General features: G+C 44.0%; 1 protein-coding gene across 3 annotated transcripts in view; it reads left to right on the forward strand.

The window, feature by feature from the left end:
* Positions 1 to 18,623, forward strand: part of SLC9A6 (solute carrier family 9 member A6) — a 55,467-nt gene extending 36,844 nt beyond the window's left edge. For 2 of the 3 annotated variants that reach the window (XM_047843582.1, XM_047843581.1), the window contains 4 exons: positions 3,415 to 3,445; positions 5,900 to 5,979; positions 11,609 to 11,714; positions 15,894 to 18,623. In XM_047843582.1, the coding sequence (XP_047699538.1) occupies positions 3,415 to 3,445; positions 5,900 to 5,979; positions 11,609 to 11,714; positions 15,894 to 16,166 (490 nt within the window). In that variant the 3' untranslated portion in view covers positions 16,167 to 18,623. Of the gene's footprint in view, positions 1 to 2,147; positions 2,238 to 3,414; positions 3,446 to 5,899; positions 5,980 to 11,608; positions 11,715 to 15,893 lie in introns of all 3 variants that reach the window. The other variant, XM_047843583.1, reaches the window with a different exon arrangement.
* Positions 18,624 to 18,836: the final 213 nt, after the last annotated feature.

Consider the following 18,836-nt stretch of genomic DNA (forward strand, 5'->3'; position numbering starts at 1 on the left):
GTTGTAAGGATTCAGTGAGCTAATGTCTGTAAAGCTCCTAGCACAACATTTCAAATGTACCGTTTATTCCTTCATTTGATTAATACCAATGGATACCAACCATGTGCCAGGCACTGTTTTAGACTCTTAGTAGTTCTCAGGTGGGGGGGAGGGAAGGCATTTGGCAATGTCTAGAGACATTTTCGATTGTCACAATCCCAAGAGAGGAGGCTGCTCCTGGCATCTCGTCGGCAGAGGCTAAGGATACCCCTTAATGTCTGGTAGTGCACAGAGCAGCACCCCACAACAAACAGTCATCTGGGCTGAAATATCAGTAATGCAAAGGTTAAAAGACCCTGCTCTGGAGGGAGGGATATAGTGGTAGCAATAAGATAGAAAAGGTCCCTGGTCTCATGGAATCTATACTTTAGCGGGAAAAGACAGACAATAAGCTAGTAAATGAATAAATGAAGAAAACAATTTAGATGGTATTAAATACTGTGACGACAAACACGGTACTGTGATAATGACTGGGGATAGAGTGAACTTCATACACAGAGGTAAGCTAAGGTCTCTCAGGTTCCATTTGAGCTCAGTCTACCTGAATGACAGGACATTGAGAGTTAAACAGTGAGTGGGAAGAAGAGTGGTCCAGGCAGTGGGGAAAGCAAGTGCAAAGGCCCTGAGGCAGGACAAACTTTGCCTGTATAATGAACAGAAAAAAAACCCACATAGCTGGAAATAGTGATTGATGGGTAGGTAGGAAATGAGGTGGGCAAGACCCTACAGGGGCAGGAGTTGGCAAGCATGTCCTGTAAAGGGCCAGATAGTAAATATTCTAGGCTTTACAGCCCATATGGTCTCTGTCTCCACTACTCAGCCCTAGCGTGAAAGCAGCCATAGATAATATGTAAATCAGTTGCGATGGCTGAGTTCCCAGCAAACAGGAGGCATACCAGATGTGGCCTCTGGGCCGTAGTTTGGGAAACCCTGCTATTTGGTCTTGTAGGACATGGTGAGGAGTTTGGATTTTTAAATCCGGTTGGAAATCGTGTAGGATTTTAAAGCAAGGGAGTGACATGATCTGTTTTACGGTGTGAAAGGATCACTCCAGCTGTTGTGTGGACAAAGGGTCCTCAGTGAGCTGGAGCCAGCCAGCCAGCTTATCCCTGTGTCCTTTCAGGTAGTTTGTGACAGTCACACTTGGCTCCCTGTCATTTCCCGCACACACTTGGCAGTCCTCTGTCTCTGAGCCTTTGCACCTCCTGTTTCCTCTGCCTGGAATTCTCCTTCACCCCCAGGAAATAGCACAGCTCAGAGGCCTCCTCCCTTTGCCCTCTTCCAACAGAGCCACTCTTCCTTCCGTGTGCTTCCCGCGGGTATCTCTATGACAACGCTTATTTGGGTCGGCCTCGTGATGACAGAAGTGCTATACGAGCTGCTGTTTAGTGAGGATGAAGTGATGCATCAGATACCTTTAAAACCTTCAGATACATTTTCTCATTTAATCCTTGCATCAACTCTAAGTGGTGGATATTATCCCCATTTTCCGGGTGATAAACTTGGAGTTCATTGGACTGCATAACCCAAGTTCACACAGCTAGAAAGGGGCCGAGGCCAAACTGGAGCCCAGCTCTCCTTGATTGCAGAGCCCTTGGGGGATTGCGCTCTAGTTGTTTCTGTAGCCCCCACTAGTCTGTGAGCTCCTTGAGGGAAGGGGCTGTGTCTCATTCGTGTCTATGCCCTGTGCCTAGCACAGTGCCTGGCAGATAATAAATGCTCCGTAAATGTTTATTACACTGACCTGGCTTCTAGTAACATTCTGAGTGTTAGAAATGTGCTATCTCCAAGACCACTAGATGTCACTTTATGTACACAAATGGGTCCAGAGTTTAATATGGCTGAGAAGGTATTAAACAGCTTCTGGCCATTTAACGCAGAAGAACTGAGCCTTTCTTTGAATTATGAATCTGGTCATGGCTGTCCGTTTTCAAGTACTTGACCATGATTCACTTGCCTTCCAGATGAGGTCTTGCATCATTTTCCTCCCTTCGGTGTGTTTGTATTCTGAGATGCTCCTGCTACAGCTTCTCACACTGCTGTTTTTTCTGTGTTGTCTGTAGTAGTGACCTTAATCGATAAACATTTGAGCACCTATTGTGTATCAGGTACTGTGCTAGACTCTGGGGATACAGAGATGAATTGAGACATGGCCTTTACCCTCAAGGAGCTCACAGTCTATTTGGGGAGACTGACAGGTAAATAATTATACTCTACTGTGCTAAGTGTCCTAATAGAGGAATCTAGAAAGTGCTGTAGAAGCGTGGAGGAAAGAATGATTCCACCTGCAGGGGTTATAGAATGATTCGTTCGGAATTAGAAAAAGTTGTTGGAAGGGCCACGTGTTTCAGTTAGAGGGGATGGCCTGAGCAAAGGCATGGAGGCTTGGGAGAGGACAGGGGCCAGGGAGAGAAGGGGGTGGGAATGGCTAATAGAGGATATGTAGAGGAGAATGAGGAGAAATGAGAGTGGAGAGCTAGGTCAGAGTGGCAGGGGTCGCTAGTTTGTAGCGTCTTCAAAGCCGCCCAAGGGGCTTTAGACTTGGCCCTGTCGCTCGTAAGCCACTCTCAGAGTCTTTTGCCAAGGGAATGACCCAGTGAGTTCCATGCTTTAGACACCTGACTCTAGGGGACAGCCTGGCAGCTGGACAACCTTTCGGCCAACTGCCTCCGACCTCATGAGTCAGAATGAGGCCTGAGCCCGAGCAGTTTGGATAGAAAGGAAAGAAGATTTGGGAAACGGTTTAGAGAAAGAATGAACAAAGTTGGTGGGTGCTGGTCTTGAGGGGAGAGAGGGGAATCAAAGAGAGCTTCATAATGAAGCTGTTCCCTGGGTTACGGAAAGCAGGAATTTTAAGCACATAAAAGATAATTATGAAGAACCGAGGCTAATATCTGTCCATTAGCCTATGAAAAAAAACTGTAACCGGGCCCTGTCTTCAGTCATCATAACAGAATGTTGCCATGAGAGCTGAGAGGTCCGAAAACACGCAGCTCCCTCCTGGAACTGCATTGTGCCCGCCTTATGTTTGGAACTAGCCAGCGGTTCCTATTCGGCAATCAGGGCGGCGCTGCTTTCCCCGACTCTGCTTCTAGTGCACTTCCATTCGGGGCCGAGAATGTTATTTTTCTGAAACTGGTCAGTGGGACTGCAGGAAGGGAATCATTAGTAGACCCTGCCTGCCTCAGGATCCAAGCTGTTGCTAAGAAAGTGGCAGGGGCCAAAAATCGACATCAACAACCAGAGAGAAGCAAGAAAATGTTAACCATTCCGCAGCTCGCGTGTTAGGAAAAGTAGCTGCCTGACACTGTTCGTATGTGAATAGACCTTGACTTGGCCTCAAGATCTCATTTGCCTTTTGTGTTTCTCCTTTAGGGTTGGTGTTGATTCCGACCAAGAACATTTGGTAAATATGCGTTTGTGTTGTCTCTAGCATTTTTGTCGAATGTGCAGCCGTTTGGAAAGACAATGGTCTACTCTAGACTTCACGCCACTATTATTTAGATCCTGTCCTGTTTGTACCAGCTTTTAACTGACATCATTCCTGGCTTTTCTCACCGCTTGATAGAGACAAAACCAAATTTTAGACAACATGTGGTTATCAAGGGTGACAGCTCTCATATCTGTGGGCCAGCCTGGGCTTTGGCCACGAAGGGGAACAGTCCCTTAAGCACTCCTGGGTTTTCAAGTGACTGCTCTGGCACAGGGAGCCTTTTTCCACTCTGGTTTGAGCATGAAGGCTTGTCTCTGATGTCAGCCTCACTCCAGCTGCTCTTCCTGTGTAACTTTCCAATTGGATGACCAGCAGCTGCCCTTGAGAACTGCCTGGAAGCTTTGCAGTCTTCAACCAGTCTTCCCTGACTGTTCAGGAGAATGCACTTCCTTGCCCTGGGCCTCAACCTTGCTTAATCCTAGGTGTCCATTTCTCATTTGTTCCTCTGAACCTGAGCCTGAGACTGACCATCCTTTTCTGGTCTTTTCTATCTGCTTTTTAAAAAATAATTTTTTTAAGTTTATTTATTTTGAGAGAGAGCATGAGCAGGGGAGGGGCGGAGAGAAAGAGAGAGAGAGAGAGAGAGAGAGAGAGAGAGAGAGAATCCCAAGCAGGCTCTGCAGGGTTAGTGCAGAGCCCAACGCGGGGCTTGACCTCATGAAACTGTGAGATCATGACCTAAACCAAAATCAAGAGTCGGACACTCAACTGACTGAGCCACCCAGGCGTCCCCCCATCTGCTTTATAAGGGTCTCTGAGCACCACTGAATACATGACTCTGTCCTAAGGTATTAGATGGGAAATCACAGAAATTAAATTTTTAAAGGTAGAAAGCATCTCTTTTAAAATACATTCTTTTTCTGGTCTGAAACGAGCCGTGGTCTATTTGTCTTCAGGGTGCGGTTCCCCCCAAAAATACATTTCTCAGATTCATTTCCTTGATGCTAATTTTGTCAGCTGTTGAATGATGAGTGTGTATGTAACACAATAAGTACTCGCCTCTTTTGTGGTCAGAACCATACAAGTGTAGTTTCGTGGGCTTGAAATACTTGCACAAACAAGGCTGGATAAATCCCCATGATGCTGCGCTGATTGGAGTGGTGTCTAAGAGGTAGTAGCTCCCCAGTGCCTCCACCCCTGTGTCCAAACAAGAATAAAATATCACACGGCTCACCAGACAAATGCTTTGTCATGATCCACATAAGTCTTCACCCGCTGTGTCACCTCAGTCACCACAGAGGACAAATAGAAATGGAGAGAGAATGCCAGGTAGGTGAGTCCCAGCTGGGACATACAGAAAAAATACCATTTTTCCCTAGCCTTCAAAACCTTGTGGATGTCTTGGTTGGTTATATGGTTTAGTCAGTGTTTCGAGTGTCCACTGGGAAGCAGAGAGGAACATGATAGTAAGTATGGAGTGTGTGGGGGTCGGTGTCCAGGTGTTTCTGTGCTGAAGGGGTCATGAGATTTGTAGATTAACTGCCCTTGGAAACGCAGAGGCACGCAAACCTCTGTGTACTGGTGTGAAAGGAAGTACACCTGTACTCCAAGATTCTTGCATTGTGTATGTTTTGGTACATGCTGAGAGGAAGATTTATTTCGTTTAAAGACCAGGAAGGACAGGAAAGGACCAAAACCCAGAATCTAAACTGTGTTCTTCACAAATCATGGAACCATGGAACATCCATGCTGCAGAGGGCTTTTGAGATTCTCTAAGCCTCACGCCGTGTACGTGAAGAAATCCAGGCCCTCAGAGGGGAAGGGACTTGTCCAGCTTAGTCCATGTCAGAGCTGAGATGAACCAGATCACCTAACTGCCCCGCTGCTGACTGTACCACATTACGAATAAGGATCCAGTTTGTTTTTGGAAGCTATTTTAGAAGAGGCCCGCTTGCTGTGTTAGTTTTCTCTTCTAGCCAGTCAGGCCTACCATGGGTTTTTTCTACTTTATTTTGCTAGTGTTCTCAGAACATAGTAGCACCTTTGAAAATGCCAGTTACTTTTGGGACCCATAACAACTCCCAAAGATAGGGATGTCGATGTGATGTTTTCTACTTAAGATGCAATTCACATTGTGGGTGTAAGTCTTTCAGATTTAGGGATGAATTATTCCACATTGATTTTTTTTAAATGACAGTAGACTCCTAAATCAGCAGGCAGCCTTGAGTAATAGAGGTGTTGAGAAAAACATTTCCATTTCATATTCCAAAGCTGCAATATGCAAGCTAGTAAATTTCTGATGTTACCCATGATAGAGAGTATCTTCTATGAAGTAGGCTATATTTCCAAGTCTACAAAGAAATGACTCTAAATAAATGTGTCTTTTATCTTGGTGTATAGATTGATTTCTTTATTATCTGTTTGCAGGGCATTCCGGAAAATGAAAGAAGAACCACCAAAGCAGAGAGCGCCTGGCTTTTCCGGATATGGTACAACTTTGATCATAAGTATCCTTAACTGAGGAGGAAAAATGGTAATGTGAACGTGGCCAGTTACAATTTAATGGAACAACTGTTGTGACTCTTCCCTTCCAGAAGTGGAATACAAAACCCACGTTTGGGCTTCCCTTTCCCCTTCAGTGGAGCAGATGGAGAAAGCTATTAAAGGAAACCCACACAAATGAATTGCCCTGAAAACCCACGAAACCAGCAGGGACTGGTTAGTGCAGAGGCTGGCTGTGAGAGGGGGTACTCAGGAGCCCTTACGATTGACTCTGTCCCATATATTGGTTTACTTATTGAGCAGTCATGGTCTTTTACCTAATTCAGTGAATCTTGCAAAAGCTGTTTGTTGGTCCTTGTCAGTGCACTTGCTCTAGGGTCAAAGAGGAAAGGCTGCCTTAGGGAAAAGCATGCGGATGAGATGGAAAACACAGAAATACTAGATACCTCAGTAGTCAGGGACAGGCCTGTTTTCTCTGACCTTTCAGAAGACTGGAAGATTCTCCTCTCCACTAAGGGTGCCAGTGTTTCCCTGTTTGCCAAATCTCTTTCTTCTCCTATCATAGTCGTCTTCTTCATACCTCTGCTTTGGGTTGTGTTACATCCTATGACCCGTTTAAATCATGCCTTTCAAAAAATATTTTATCTCTTACTATTTATTAAAATTAATTTCTTACTTGAAAATTGAACTAGAAAAAGGGACCACGGAGTTCTTTCAAGCTGAAGCTTATTAGTAAATGAATCAAAACCTGGTTCATGTTCTACTGAAGGCAATTTGGGACAACCATGTAAAAACTTTTCCCTTGCTTTTGACTTTGTGATGAAAGCCTTGAATATTTGAGAAAAATGAAGTTGGGGGGCACTGGATGGCTCAGTTGGTTAAGCGTCTGACTCAATTTCGGATCAGGTCATGATCTTACGGTTCGTGAATTTGAGTCCCGTGTCAGGCTCCGTGCTGACAGTGTGGAGCCTGCTTGGGATTCTCTCTCCCACCCTCTCTCTCTGCCCCCCATCTTATAAATAAATAAACTTAAAGAAAAATGCACTTGGCACTTTTCGTTAGAAGCTACTACTTACTATATTCTGTTGGCTGGATTTTTATAATCACTTTTTGCAAGTACTCAAAATTAAATTAGTATATGGAAACAAGAATGCAATCATATCTGTTGTATTAAGACTCCCAGTAGGAGATCCTGGCTCTTTAAAATTGTTTAATGATTACGTCATTACTTTTGGCTCCGTTTTCAGCATTTTGGGTATAAGCCACTCCCATATCTCTTGGGGCTTTTTCATCCCTCTAATTTAACAAAAATTGTTTAATATTTCCTGAATAAAATGTTTTATACATTTTCTGCATAATATATGTATAAAACAATCCTAATGTAGAGAAAGTGTAGAATGATAGTTTATTTTTCTGTGTATTCTTACAGAAGTAAACACCAAGATTTGACTCAGTACATACCTAGTGCCCTAGTAAAATTAATCATTCACACTCTAGATCTCAGTTCCATTGTATAGCCAGATTATTGTAATGGAGATATATATACCTTAAATAATATATCCAAATCTTAAGCTTGTGACCTATGTATATGCCTGTGTGCTTGCTACCCATCTGAAGATATAGGGGCACCTGGGTGGCCCTCAGTTGGTTAAATGCCCAACTCTTGGTTTCGGCTCAGGTCATGATCTCACAGCTCATGGGTTTGAGCCCCGCATTGGGCTTCCGTGCTGACAGCATAGAGCCTGCTTGAGATTCTCTCTATCCCTCTCTCTCTACCCCTTTCCTGCTTGTGATCACGCGCTGTCTCTCTCTCTCACACATAAATAAACTTTAAAAAAATTAAAGATATATAGAAGATCTCCAGCATCCCAGAAGCTGGCCTGTGTTCCCTTAGTGTCAGTAGTGCCTTCCCTGCCCCCCTCAAAGGGCAGCCACTCTTCTGATTTCTAGCAACATGGGTTTTCATCTTCAACTAAATGAAATCCTATATTACATATTATTTTATGTCTTGCTTCTTTTCACTTAACAGCGTGTAATTTATCCATATTGTTGCCTGTGCCAGTAATTCATTCTTGTTCATTGCTATGTGGTGTTCCACAGTGTGAATATACTACAGGGTTGTGTTTTGTTTTGTTTTGTTTTGTTTTGTTTTGTTTTGTTTTGTTTTGTTTTTTCTCCAGCCATTCCACTGTTGATAAACATCTGAGTCATTTCCCAGTTTGGGCTATTACAAACAAAGTTAAACATCTATGTATGCATCCTTTGGTGAACACCAGCACTCATTTCTGTTGAGTGTATACCCAGGAGAAAAATTTAGGGCAAGTGTATTGTTGAGCTGGACTCGATCCTGGCAGCCAGTTTTCCAGAGTGGCTGTAAACTGATTGACACTCCCACCAGTGACTTAAGGGAGTGCCACTTGTCCCACACCTCCACCAAAACTCAATCTTTAATCCACCTTTTAAATGTTAGCCATTTCAGTGGGTGTGTAGTGCTACCATATGTGGTTTAATTTGCAGTTCTCTGACGGCCAGTGAGGCCAGGCATCCCTTCATATATTTGTTGGCTACTTGGATGTCATTTTTTTTTTTATGAAGCAGGGTCTGTTTAGTTCTTTTGCCCATTATTTGAGGCATCTTATCTTTTCCTTATTAACTTGTAGTTCTTTCTGCGTTACTGAATTGGGTTCTGTGTTGATTATACACACGATGAGTATCTTCTCCCAGTCTGTAGCTCACCTTTTCATTTTCTTCATCCTATGATGTGAGGGACAGAAATTCTTCATTTTAATGAGGTTTACTTTATTACTCTTTTCTTTTGGTTAGTGCTTTCATGTCTTGATAAATCTTTTATATCCCAAGGTCCTATGTTTTCTTCTAAAAGTGTGATTATCTTAGCTGTCACATTTAAGTCTTCGATCCGCCACAAGTCAGCTTTTGTGTATGGTGTGAGGTATGGGTCAAGACCTACTTTTCTCCCATATAAGAATTCACTTGACCCAGCACCATTTATTGAAAATGCTGTCCTTAACCTTCTTAATTGCTCTGGAGCCTTTGTTGTAAACCACTTGGCCATATAAGTGGAGGTCTGCCTCTGGACTTTCTTTTCTATTTGTCGTTTTTTCACATTAATACCACACTCTGTTAGTTATTACACTTTGTAATAAATCTTGCTGTCCAATAAGGGAAAGCCTACAGGTTTGTTATTCCTTAGTATTGCCTTGGCTGTTTTAGGCTCACTGCAGTTTCATCTAAATTTTAGAAACAGCTTGCCACTTTCCATACACACACACACACACACACACACACACACACACACACACCAAGAAAACCTGCTGGCAATTCTTTGGGGTTTGTATTAAATCAGTAGATGAATTTGGAGAGAACTGACATCTTAACAGTATTGAGTTTCGAATCCATGAACAGAGTATATCCCTCCATTTCTTTAGATCTTTAATTTCTCTCATTAATGTTTTATAGTTTTAAGTGCCAAGTCTTGCACATCTTTCATTATATTTGTTACCCCTAAGTATTTGATGCTATTGCAAATGGTACTTTATTTTCTACTCATTTACTCTTAATATGTAGATATGTAATTGGGATTTTTATATGTTGACTTTGTATCCAGCAATCTTGTTAAGTTCACTTATTATTGAAGAGTTTATAGATTCTTTTTGATTTACTGTTCATAAAATCAAGTGAATAATAGTGTCTTATCTATTTTTTTTTCTTTTCTAATTCCTTATATTTTCTTTTTTTACACCTTACTACACTGGCTGGACCTTTCCAGTACAAGGTTGAATATAAGTGGACATTTTGTCTTATTCCTGACCTCAGGAAGAAAATTTTCAATATTTCACCATTAAGTATGATATTAGCTGTAGGTTTTTGAGATAGCCTTTGTCAAGTTAAGAATATCCCCTTCTATTTCTAGTTTGCCAAGAGTTTTTATCATGAACAGGTATTGAATATTATCAGATGAGTTTTCTGCATCAAATGAGATGATCACGTATTTGTTTTTTCTCCTTTAATCTGTCTTTGTGCTGATTTTCACTGATTGTGGTTTTTTTATGTTTATTCATTTTTGAGAGAGACAGGCAGACAGATAGAGCATTAGTAGGGAGGGGCAGAGAGAGAGGGAGACACAGAATCGGAAACAGGCTCCAGGCTCCGAGCCATCAGCCCAGAGCCCGACGCGGGGCTCAAGCCCACAAACTGTGAGATCCTGACCTGAGCCAAAGTCGATGCCCAACTGACTGAGCCACTCAGGCGCCCCACTGATTGTTTGAATATTAAACCAGTCTTGCATTGCTGGAACAAATCTCACTTGGTCATGATATGTTATCCCATGTATGTACCATTGGATTTAGTTTACTAATCTTTTGTGTCTGATTTTTGTGTCTGTTTTCATGAGTGATACTGACTGGCTTGTGGGGTTTTTTTGTTTGTTTGTTTTGTTGTTGTTGTTGTTGTTGTTGTTTTTGTCATAATGCCCCTGTCAGGTATCATTAACAAGATAACATGTTGGTTTAACAAAATGAAGGGGGTAGAATTTTTCTCTTTTTCTATTTTCTGGAGGATTGGTGGGTTTTTTTTCCTTTAAATGCTGGGAAGATTTTACCAGTGAGGTCACCTGGGCCTGGAGTGTTTTGTCTGAGAAGGTTATTAATTTCTTTAATAGATACAGGACTTTTCCTCATGTTTAAAATTTTTATTTCTTTGAGAGAGAGGATGATCAAGGGAGGGGCAGAGAGAGAGAGGGAGAGAAAGAATCCCAGGCAGGCTCTATGCTGTCAGTGCAGAGCCCCATGTGGGGCTTGATCTCACAAACTCTGAGATCATGACCTGAGCCGAAGTCAAGAGTCAGATGCCTAACTGACTGAGCTGCCCAGGTGCCCAGACTATTCCTCATTTTTAATGTATATGTGTATGTGTCTTTCTCCCATTCTCTCTACTTTTTCTTATGATTCCCTCTTGTTTTCTTCTGAGTATCACATATGTTACCATGTCTGTTTTTAGTTTTTGAAGATGAATGAATACTGAAATGAGGGTCTATGATAGAGGAACTCAACGATACATCATTTTTTAAACGTTTTTAGAATTGAATTTCCTTTGATACTAAGTTTCAACTCATTCGAGAGGCCAGCTGAACTCACAGTAAATGATTAAAACCATTTTTGTCACTATATTCTGCAACCGAATATTTCATCTTTTTTCTCCTCTTACCACCCTTTACTTTCTTCCATATCTCCTTTGGTGCTAAATCGAGAGTGATTTTGTCTTCCGTTTGGCTTTAGTAAAATCAGAAAGGCACTAGGACGCCGTGGAAATGGTACTTGGAATCAAACCCGTCTGGGTTTGTGTATTGGTCCTTCCCTTTGCTTCATTGTGTGACTTCAGGCAGATCACTGATTTCTCTGAGCCTCGCTTTCCATTTCTGTGAAACAGAGGTCATCGCAAACTCTCCCTTGGCTATCTCACGGGCGTGTATAACACGGTGACAAAATGAGCGACATAAGTGAAAGCCCTTTGCTCTCCTCCGAAGTGGCAGGTACGCAGCGAGGGCGGTAGTGATCAAAGGGGTGGCTCTTTTGAATTTGTGAAGAACGGAACCCGGCTCTTCCTTAACCAGCACAGCTACCTGAAGCCTCTGCTGACGCACAGCGGGCCTCCCCTCACCACCACGCTCCCCGCCTGCTGCGGGCCCATCGCGAGATGCCTGACCAGCCCCCAAGCTTATGAGGTAAGTTGGTTTTATCCACAAGCGAAGTTCTTCATGAAGTGAAATTCATCCGCTCTGTGGACGGGTCGCTGGTTTGATTTTGCTTTGCTTGCCTCTGACGTACAGAATCCACAAGAGGGACTAGAAGTATAGTTTGCTCAGCCAGAAAATACACTGAAATCCGCAGCTACCATTCACAGTCTTTGAAACGTCATTTGAAAACAGATACGGCGCGTTCCCTCACCTTACTGTCCGTGATTTTGGGACGTGGTTCTGGTCCCGTGCCGGTTTTCGTGTATTTGCGGTATGTGGCCTGAGCTCGGTGTCACCTCTGAGCTAGAGGTGTCCTGTTTTCCCCTACGGACTAGAGCGGCCGCAGACGTGTTGAGAGGACTGACGCGGCAAACTTTGATATCCCTGCAGCGCACCAGATGGTCTCGTACTTGAAACCTGCCAGCGTTTGAGGATCAGCGAGCATTTATCTACCCGTGTTCCACATTGCTAGGATATGCTAGCATATCTACATGTAATCGAGATTCCAGATTTTTTTCCTTAGCTACCGACACATGATTGGTGGTGCGGCAAGTGCTGCGACACGGAAAGAAATGGCCGGTGCTAACCAGCCTTTATTTGAAAGTACGAACCTCTTATTTTTCAAGTTCTTTTTTTTTTTTTTTTAAATTTGCTTCTAACCCAACCCTTCAAAAATAACCTGGGGCATCGCATAAAGTGCCCACGTTAACAAAACCCACCAACTTGACCACTGTGATGCAACACCATGAGTAGAGAGGCCAGGCAGCGGTGAAGCAGCATAGACCCGCAGCCTTCCGTTCCCTACGGCCTCCTCTGTGGCACGTGAGAGCAGACCCCCCCAGGGAATGGACCGGAAGAGGAGTCTTGAGGGGGGTGGCACCAGCGGGGAGGGCCGCCCCACAGCTTTGTGTTCCGCTGAGTCCGTGCACATTTCTGACAGACTGTGCCTCGTGCAGCGGGGACACGTGTGTTGTCTTGCCTCCCTCTCCCGCATCTCCCGGGCTCCCTTTCAAGCGGCCTCCTTCCCCTCTGTGCCCTGTCAGTCCACGAGGCCCTGTGCAGAGGGGACAGCCAGCTTCGTCAGTCCAGTCAGGGAGCGTCGGCTCGTGGATTCCAGAGACCTGCTCACCGTCACCAGAAGCCACGAGTTCCCCAACAACCGCGTGCCCTGTGGAATATAGCTAAACACAACATGATCGTGTTCGTTTCCCGGGACTGCCATAACAAAGTACCGCAAACCGCATGGTTCACCAGAAATGTATTGTCTCATAGTTCTGGAGGCTTGATGTCTGAGGTCGAAGTGTGGGCAGTGTTGGCTTCTTCCGAGGGCTGGGAGGAAGAGCCTGCTCCAGGCCTCTCCCCAGCTTCTGCTGGTTTGCCGGCAGTCTTTGGTGTTCCTTACTTACAGATGCACCGCATGGATCTCTGTCTTCATCTTTTTTAAAAGTATTTTTTAAGTCGATTCATTTTTGAGAGAGACAGAGCATGAGTAGGGGAGGGGCAGAGAGAGAGGGAGACACAGAATCCAAAGCAGGCTCCAGGCTCTGAGCCATCAGCACAGAGCCCGACGTGGGGCTCGAACCCATGAACTGTGAGATCATGACCTGAGCTGAAGTCAGATGCTTAACTGACTGAGCTACCCAGGCGCCCCTCTGTCTTCATCTTCACACGACGTTCTGTGTGTGTGTGTGTGTGTGTGGCCAAATTTCCCCATTTTTAAGGACACCCACCAGTCCTATGGGATCAGGGCCCACACTAATGACCTCATCTTAATTTGATTATCTGAAGAGACCCTATTTCCATATAATGTCACATTCACAGGGACTCGAGGTTAGGATTTCAACATCTTTTGCGGGGGGATATAATGTAACCCATAACAACCATAAAACTTAACTTTTAGTGTTATTTTTCATTGTTCTCAACTACTTTTCTAGTTATAAAAGTTAACATACTGTGGCCAAGGGGCGCCTGGGTGGCTCAGTCGGTTAAGCATTCGACTTCGGCTCAGGTCATGATCTCGTGGTTCATGGGTTCGAGCCCCACATTGGGCTCTGTGCTGCCGGCTCAGAGCCTGGAGCCTGCTTTGGGTTCTGTGCCTCCCTCTCTCTCTGCCCCTGCCCCACTCGTAATCTGTCTCTCTCAAAAATAAATAAACGTAAAAAAAAAACATACTTGTGGCCAAATAGTGTGGAATAGACAATACAAAATATCGAAGTTCCCTCCTCCCACATACGTCTCCCCCGCAGAGGCAGTCTTTACAAAGGATTTATTGTGTGTACTTCCTAATCTGTTTTATCCGCACAAACTTATACATGTGTGTATAGCTTTGTCACTGGCTTACACGAATGAGATCACAACTGCATCATCCTGCTACTTGGGTTGTTCACTTACTGATACATTGTGGCCACCTTTTGAGGAGCCCATGAGACCCCATTGCCTTCTCCTTATTCATGGCTGCATAGTGCTTGCAGCAACATTGACTTAATCATCCGCCTTTGGCTAGACCTTTAAGTTGTTTCCTTTTCTTTCTTTGTTATTACAAATAATGTTTATAGTAGAAGGCAGGGGCACTTATTGCTTCCTGCCTCTCCTGTTATGGTGACCGTTCTTGTTACATATGAATTTATCCAAGTACATATAAAGGTATATAAAATAGATCTTAAAGGTTAAATTGCTGGGGCAAAAAGCATATACATTTTAAAATTTGGTAGACGTTGGCCCAAACCTCAACCTTAATGAAGACCTTAGAAGGTGCTCCAGAGCCCCACTGATGCGTGAAGGCGCCACAACTTCGTTGGAAGTATTGCTCAGTGAGGGGATAGACAGACGCTGCTCAGACTTGGCCTTGGAACTTGTATCGGGCAGAAGGGGATTATGGTTGGTTGGTGGAGCGGGCTTGTTTGGGTTTTGATTCACGTATCTTCGAGCGGGCAAATTTCCACTTGAAAATTAAAGCTTTAAATTTAAAAACAAGTTAAAATTGTTTTTAAAAAAATTAAAGCTGTTTCAAATTTGCGCCTAACAGCCCCCTCGGTCTATGTTAGACAAATTCTAAGATTTTTAAACACGCAGCTTAGAAGAGCTGGATGTAAGCCGCTTCTATCAGCCTGTGCACACGTACATTTTTTTCATTGACCAAAATGGCATTATATGTATGCTTGATTTTTCCCCCTTTTGTAGAACGTTATTTAATTATACTTTTGTGGCCGCAAAGTCTCCGTTACAACCGAGGCTTATTGAGCTGGTAGACAAATACGCAGTGAGGGTTCAACATATTTGGGGGTATTCTCTTATTAGGCATTGTTAATACAGAAGTTAAAAGCTTCACTTAGGGGCGCCTGGGTGGCGCAGTCGGTTGAGCGTCCGACTTCAGCCAGGTCACGATCTCTCGGTCCGGGAGTTCGAGCCCCGCGTCGGGCTCTGGGCTGATGGCTCGGAGCCTGGAGCCTGTTTCCGGTTCTGTGTCTCCCTCTCTCTCTGCTCCTCCCCCGTTCATGCTCTGTCTCTCTCTGTCCCAAAAATAAATAAACGTTGAAAAAAAAATTTTTTTTAAAAAAAAAAGCTTCACTTATATAAACCCATTCAGTAATCCATTAAACTAACATTTGGAGAATACTTTCTGTGTGCCCTGAACCGTCAGGTGGCTGGATCAGGGCAGAGAAGGGGCTCAGAGGCTGGTGTGGGATATGCCGAGCAGACCAGTGCACACGCGGTCCTGGTACACAGGTAAAGGCCGCTGCAGAGAGAGGGCGAAGTACAGGATGCTAGGAGAGAACACAGGAGGCACACCTAAGCCCACTTTGCAAGGTCAAGGAAGACTCCTAGCAGAAAGGGACTTTATTTTAAGGTGAGACCTCAGTGATAGGCTCTAGTTACAGGAAGGAAGGCGGGGGAGACGGAAGATAAGGGAAAGCGTGAGCGATTGGGGCACCTGTCAGCGGTTCAGATGGCAGGCACACGGTGGGGTGGTTGGAGTGGGTGAAGCAGTCGCAGCAGAGGGTGAAGGGTCTGGGTCACGAGGCGTCTTTAAGGTAAGGACTGTAGGCCTTCTGAAGGCAGCAGGCTGGTGCTGGAGGGTTTTAAATAGGGAATCCTTGAAAATTCTCCCATTGGAAATGTTTCTTGAGTCGCACAGCAATTCTTAAGACTTATTTTATTTGCATTTAGAACCAGGAGCAGTTGAAAGACGATGACTCCGATCTCATTCTCAATGATGGCGACATTAGTCTGACGTATGGGGATTCTACTGTGAACACCGAATCAGGAACATCCGGTGCCCCTAGGAGGTTTATGGGAAATAGTTCCGAAGATGCCTTGGATCGGGAGCTCTCATTTGGGGACCACGAACTGGTCATTCGGGGAACACGCTTGGTTCTTCCCATGGATGATTCTGAACCCCCATTAAATTTGTTAGATAATACGAGACACAGTCCGGCCTAAGCTTACTAATACTCACTTAGTGATTTGTAAAATTTGCACATGTGATTGTGAAGAAATTTGTACTACCTAAAAAGTCCCAGTGCATGTCTCTGAATGTTTAAGCTATATAAATGCTCTTTATATGGCATCGAGAGAATATAAATACCCTGTACAAGGCAGATTGTGAACAAACTACTCCTTTATGTTTCATTGGCTGCACTATGTAGATTGGATCTGTTTTAGAAAAAAGTTATTTTCACAGTGATGTTGTGTGTTCCGTTAGCTTTACGTCTCAGTTAAAGTATAAAAAGTGACACATGTACTCTTTCTTACACTTACCTGATACTTAACCAGAGTACCAAGTTCTTGTGCCGTGAATTAATTTTGTTTTGTGGGAGGGGAGGGAGAGGAAAGAGGGCGTGTTATCTCTGGGGAAGCCCAGGGAGGAGAGAAACAAGCACGTGTTCATTGCTCCTGCCTTGGATGTGACCTTTTTCTTTCTTTTTTCTCCGGTGGCCTGTTGTGGCATTAGAGGCTGAGGGTATTCAGATCTTGCCCCGCTGGGCTTGGGAGTGAAATGGGCGGGGTGGGGGGGCGCTTTCCCCCCTCGCCGTGAAAGAACAGATTCATTGACACTGGTGTTCGGAAAAGACATCCAAGACTTCGTTACTTTTCTCCCAGACCAAGACCGTAGGAAGGCGTCGCGTTATCCGGCCAGCTTAGCCAAAAGTACGGGTGTTCATAGTTCAGGGCACGTGGTTTCCGTTGGCAGGGGCAGGGGCAGAGCGCAGGAAGGGAGTAAAGGGGTGGGGGTGGTCTTTCGGAGATCTCTCTTCCCAAATGTGTAAATATTCAATACCAGATAAGTTTAAATAAGAAACTCAGTTGCTGCTTACTTTTTGATTGTAAACTTGATCTGTATAGCAAGCTTTGTGGTCAAATGTTTTTATATCAATTTAAATTGCTGCTCTTTAGCAGCCAAACAGGAGCAAAATGTAAAATTTTTGAACTTACTGTGTCTAATTGTCAGTCGTTAGTCTGCACTTGATGTTAAAAGTTAATTTATGACTCCATGATCGTTGCCACACTACATCAAAGTCCGTCGTAAAGAACCGCGCTGCCCTGGAGCGCTTATCATAAGGGCAGTGGCTCCTTTATGTGCACCGGCGGTAGTTGTCTTAGTTTTCATGTGACTTTTTAATATGAAATGCCCAAGCTGCCATGTGTGGGTGTGGGTGTGGTGTGTGGGTGTGTGTGGGTGTGGTGGGTTTTGTTTTTGTTTTTGTTTTTTGTTTTTACAGTTTTCAAGGAAGAGTACATAGCAACTTCCCATTTCCTACTGAGACAATGAAAGATTCTACTTTGTAATGCTGAAAACACCTGCAGGTGTGTTGAACGCTTAGAAGGGGGTTAGTCTCTGATGTCGATCCTGACCTGTTAAGGTTTCAGAAGAAAAATACGAGCTCTTGTGGGTCTTTCCCCCCTCGGGTCTGAGTAGCATTGCCTTAAATCTTCCCCAATTCGCAAAATTGATTTGTTTACGTGATACTAAAATTTTCCAGCCAAAAATATCTTTTCCGAGCAAAACATTCTCCCCCAGGTAGCTGTACTGTTGCAAACACTCCCGGAGATTTTAAGGGAATTCTCCCGTTGTACCCTTGAGTGGCAGCTCTAACTGTTGGCATAGATAGCCATTTGTTATGTGGTGGTACCGACTTTCCTGCTATGCAGGAACCCCGCGAAGTGTGCATTTTATATAATGTGTGCCTCTTCACGCAGTCTCTAATTCTTGCTAATGTGTGTTTGAGGGGCTTTGAACTTCAGCATCATTTACCCACGCAGTTATTCAAGTTGTAAAAGGTCATACAAAAAATGAACAACTACCTTTTATATTCTGTCAGGTTACTGAGCTCACTTCATGAAAATGGCTGTAAATACTTAGCATGACAAATTCAGTAACTCGTCTCTTTCAGCATGCGTAAGACTTTTTCTTAGGGAAACCGATACAGCTTGAGTCAACGGAATCTGCCTTCGTGCTGTATCAGAGGGGAACCAAGCCTTCTGTGCTTACGTCAGCTTCTGGAAGATTCTCGTCTCCTCTGATCTGTGTGTGCATCTCCAAGCAAAGAAGAAAACGCAAACTGTGCTCTCATACCCATTGGTTTTAGACACCCGAGTGAACTTGAATGAAGGACAGTCTGAGTTACCATCACGCACAAGTAGAGCTGCTCTCGGACTTGCTGTTCTGTTCTCTGTGAACCCTACACGTTTGAATGACTCAAACATTGCATCTTTTAAAGTTATTTTGTAAGGTTCCTTGGCATCTACCCTCCTTGTCTGTGTTTGGCAATGTGCTGTTAAAGAAATAGACTTAATCTGTATGTATTTTTTGTTTTCCCTTGCAGTACTTGGACAGATGTTATAGTGGTTTCTTTTAGGAAAATCTGTCATTAAAAAAAATTATAGCCTTGCAAATAACCAGTCACCGTATTTGAGTCACAGTTTATTCTAGCGAGAAAGCAGTAAAGAGTACTGACTTCATTTATTTTTCTACCTATACACCTACTGGGAAAGCAGGAAAGACTGATGTTTAATAAAAGAACAAACAGAAACCTACCAGAACGTAACATATGGGGTTGCCAATTTGGGGGGGGGGGAGGGGAGGGCTTATGGGTAAGGCTGGACATATTT

Source organism: Prionailurus viverrinus, chromosome X (assembly GCF_022837055.1).
Source record: "Prionailurus viverrinus isolate Anna chromosome X, UM_Priviv_1.0, whole genome shotgun sequence".
In the NCBI taxonomy this organism is placed as follows: Eukaryota; Metazoa; Chordata; class Mammalia; order Carnivora; family Felidae; genus Prionailurus; species Prionailurus viverrinus.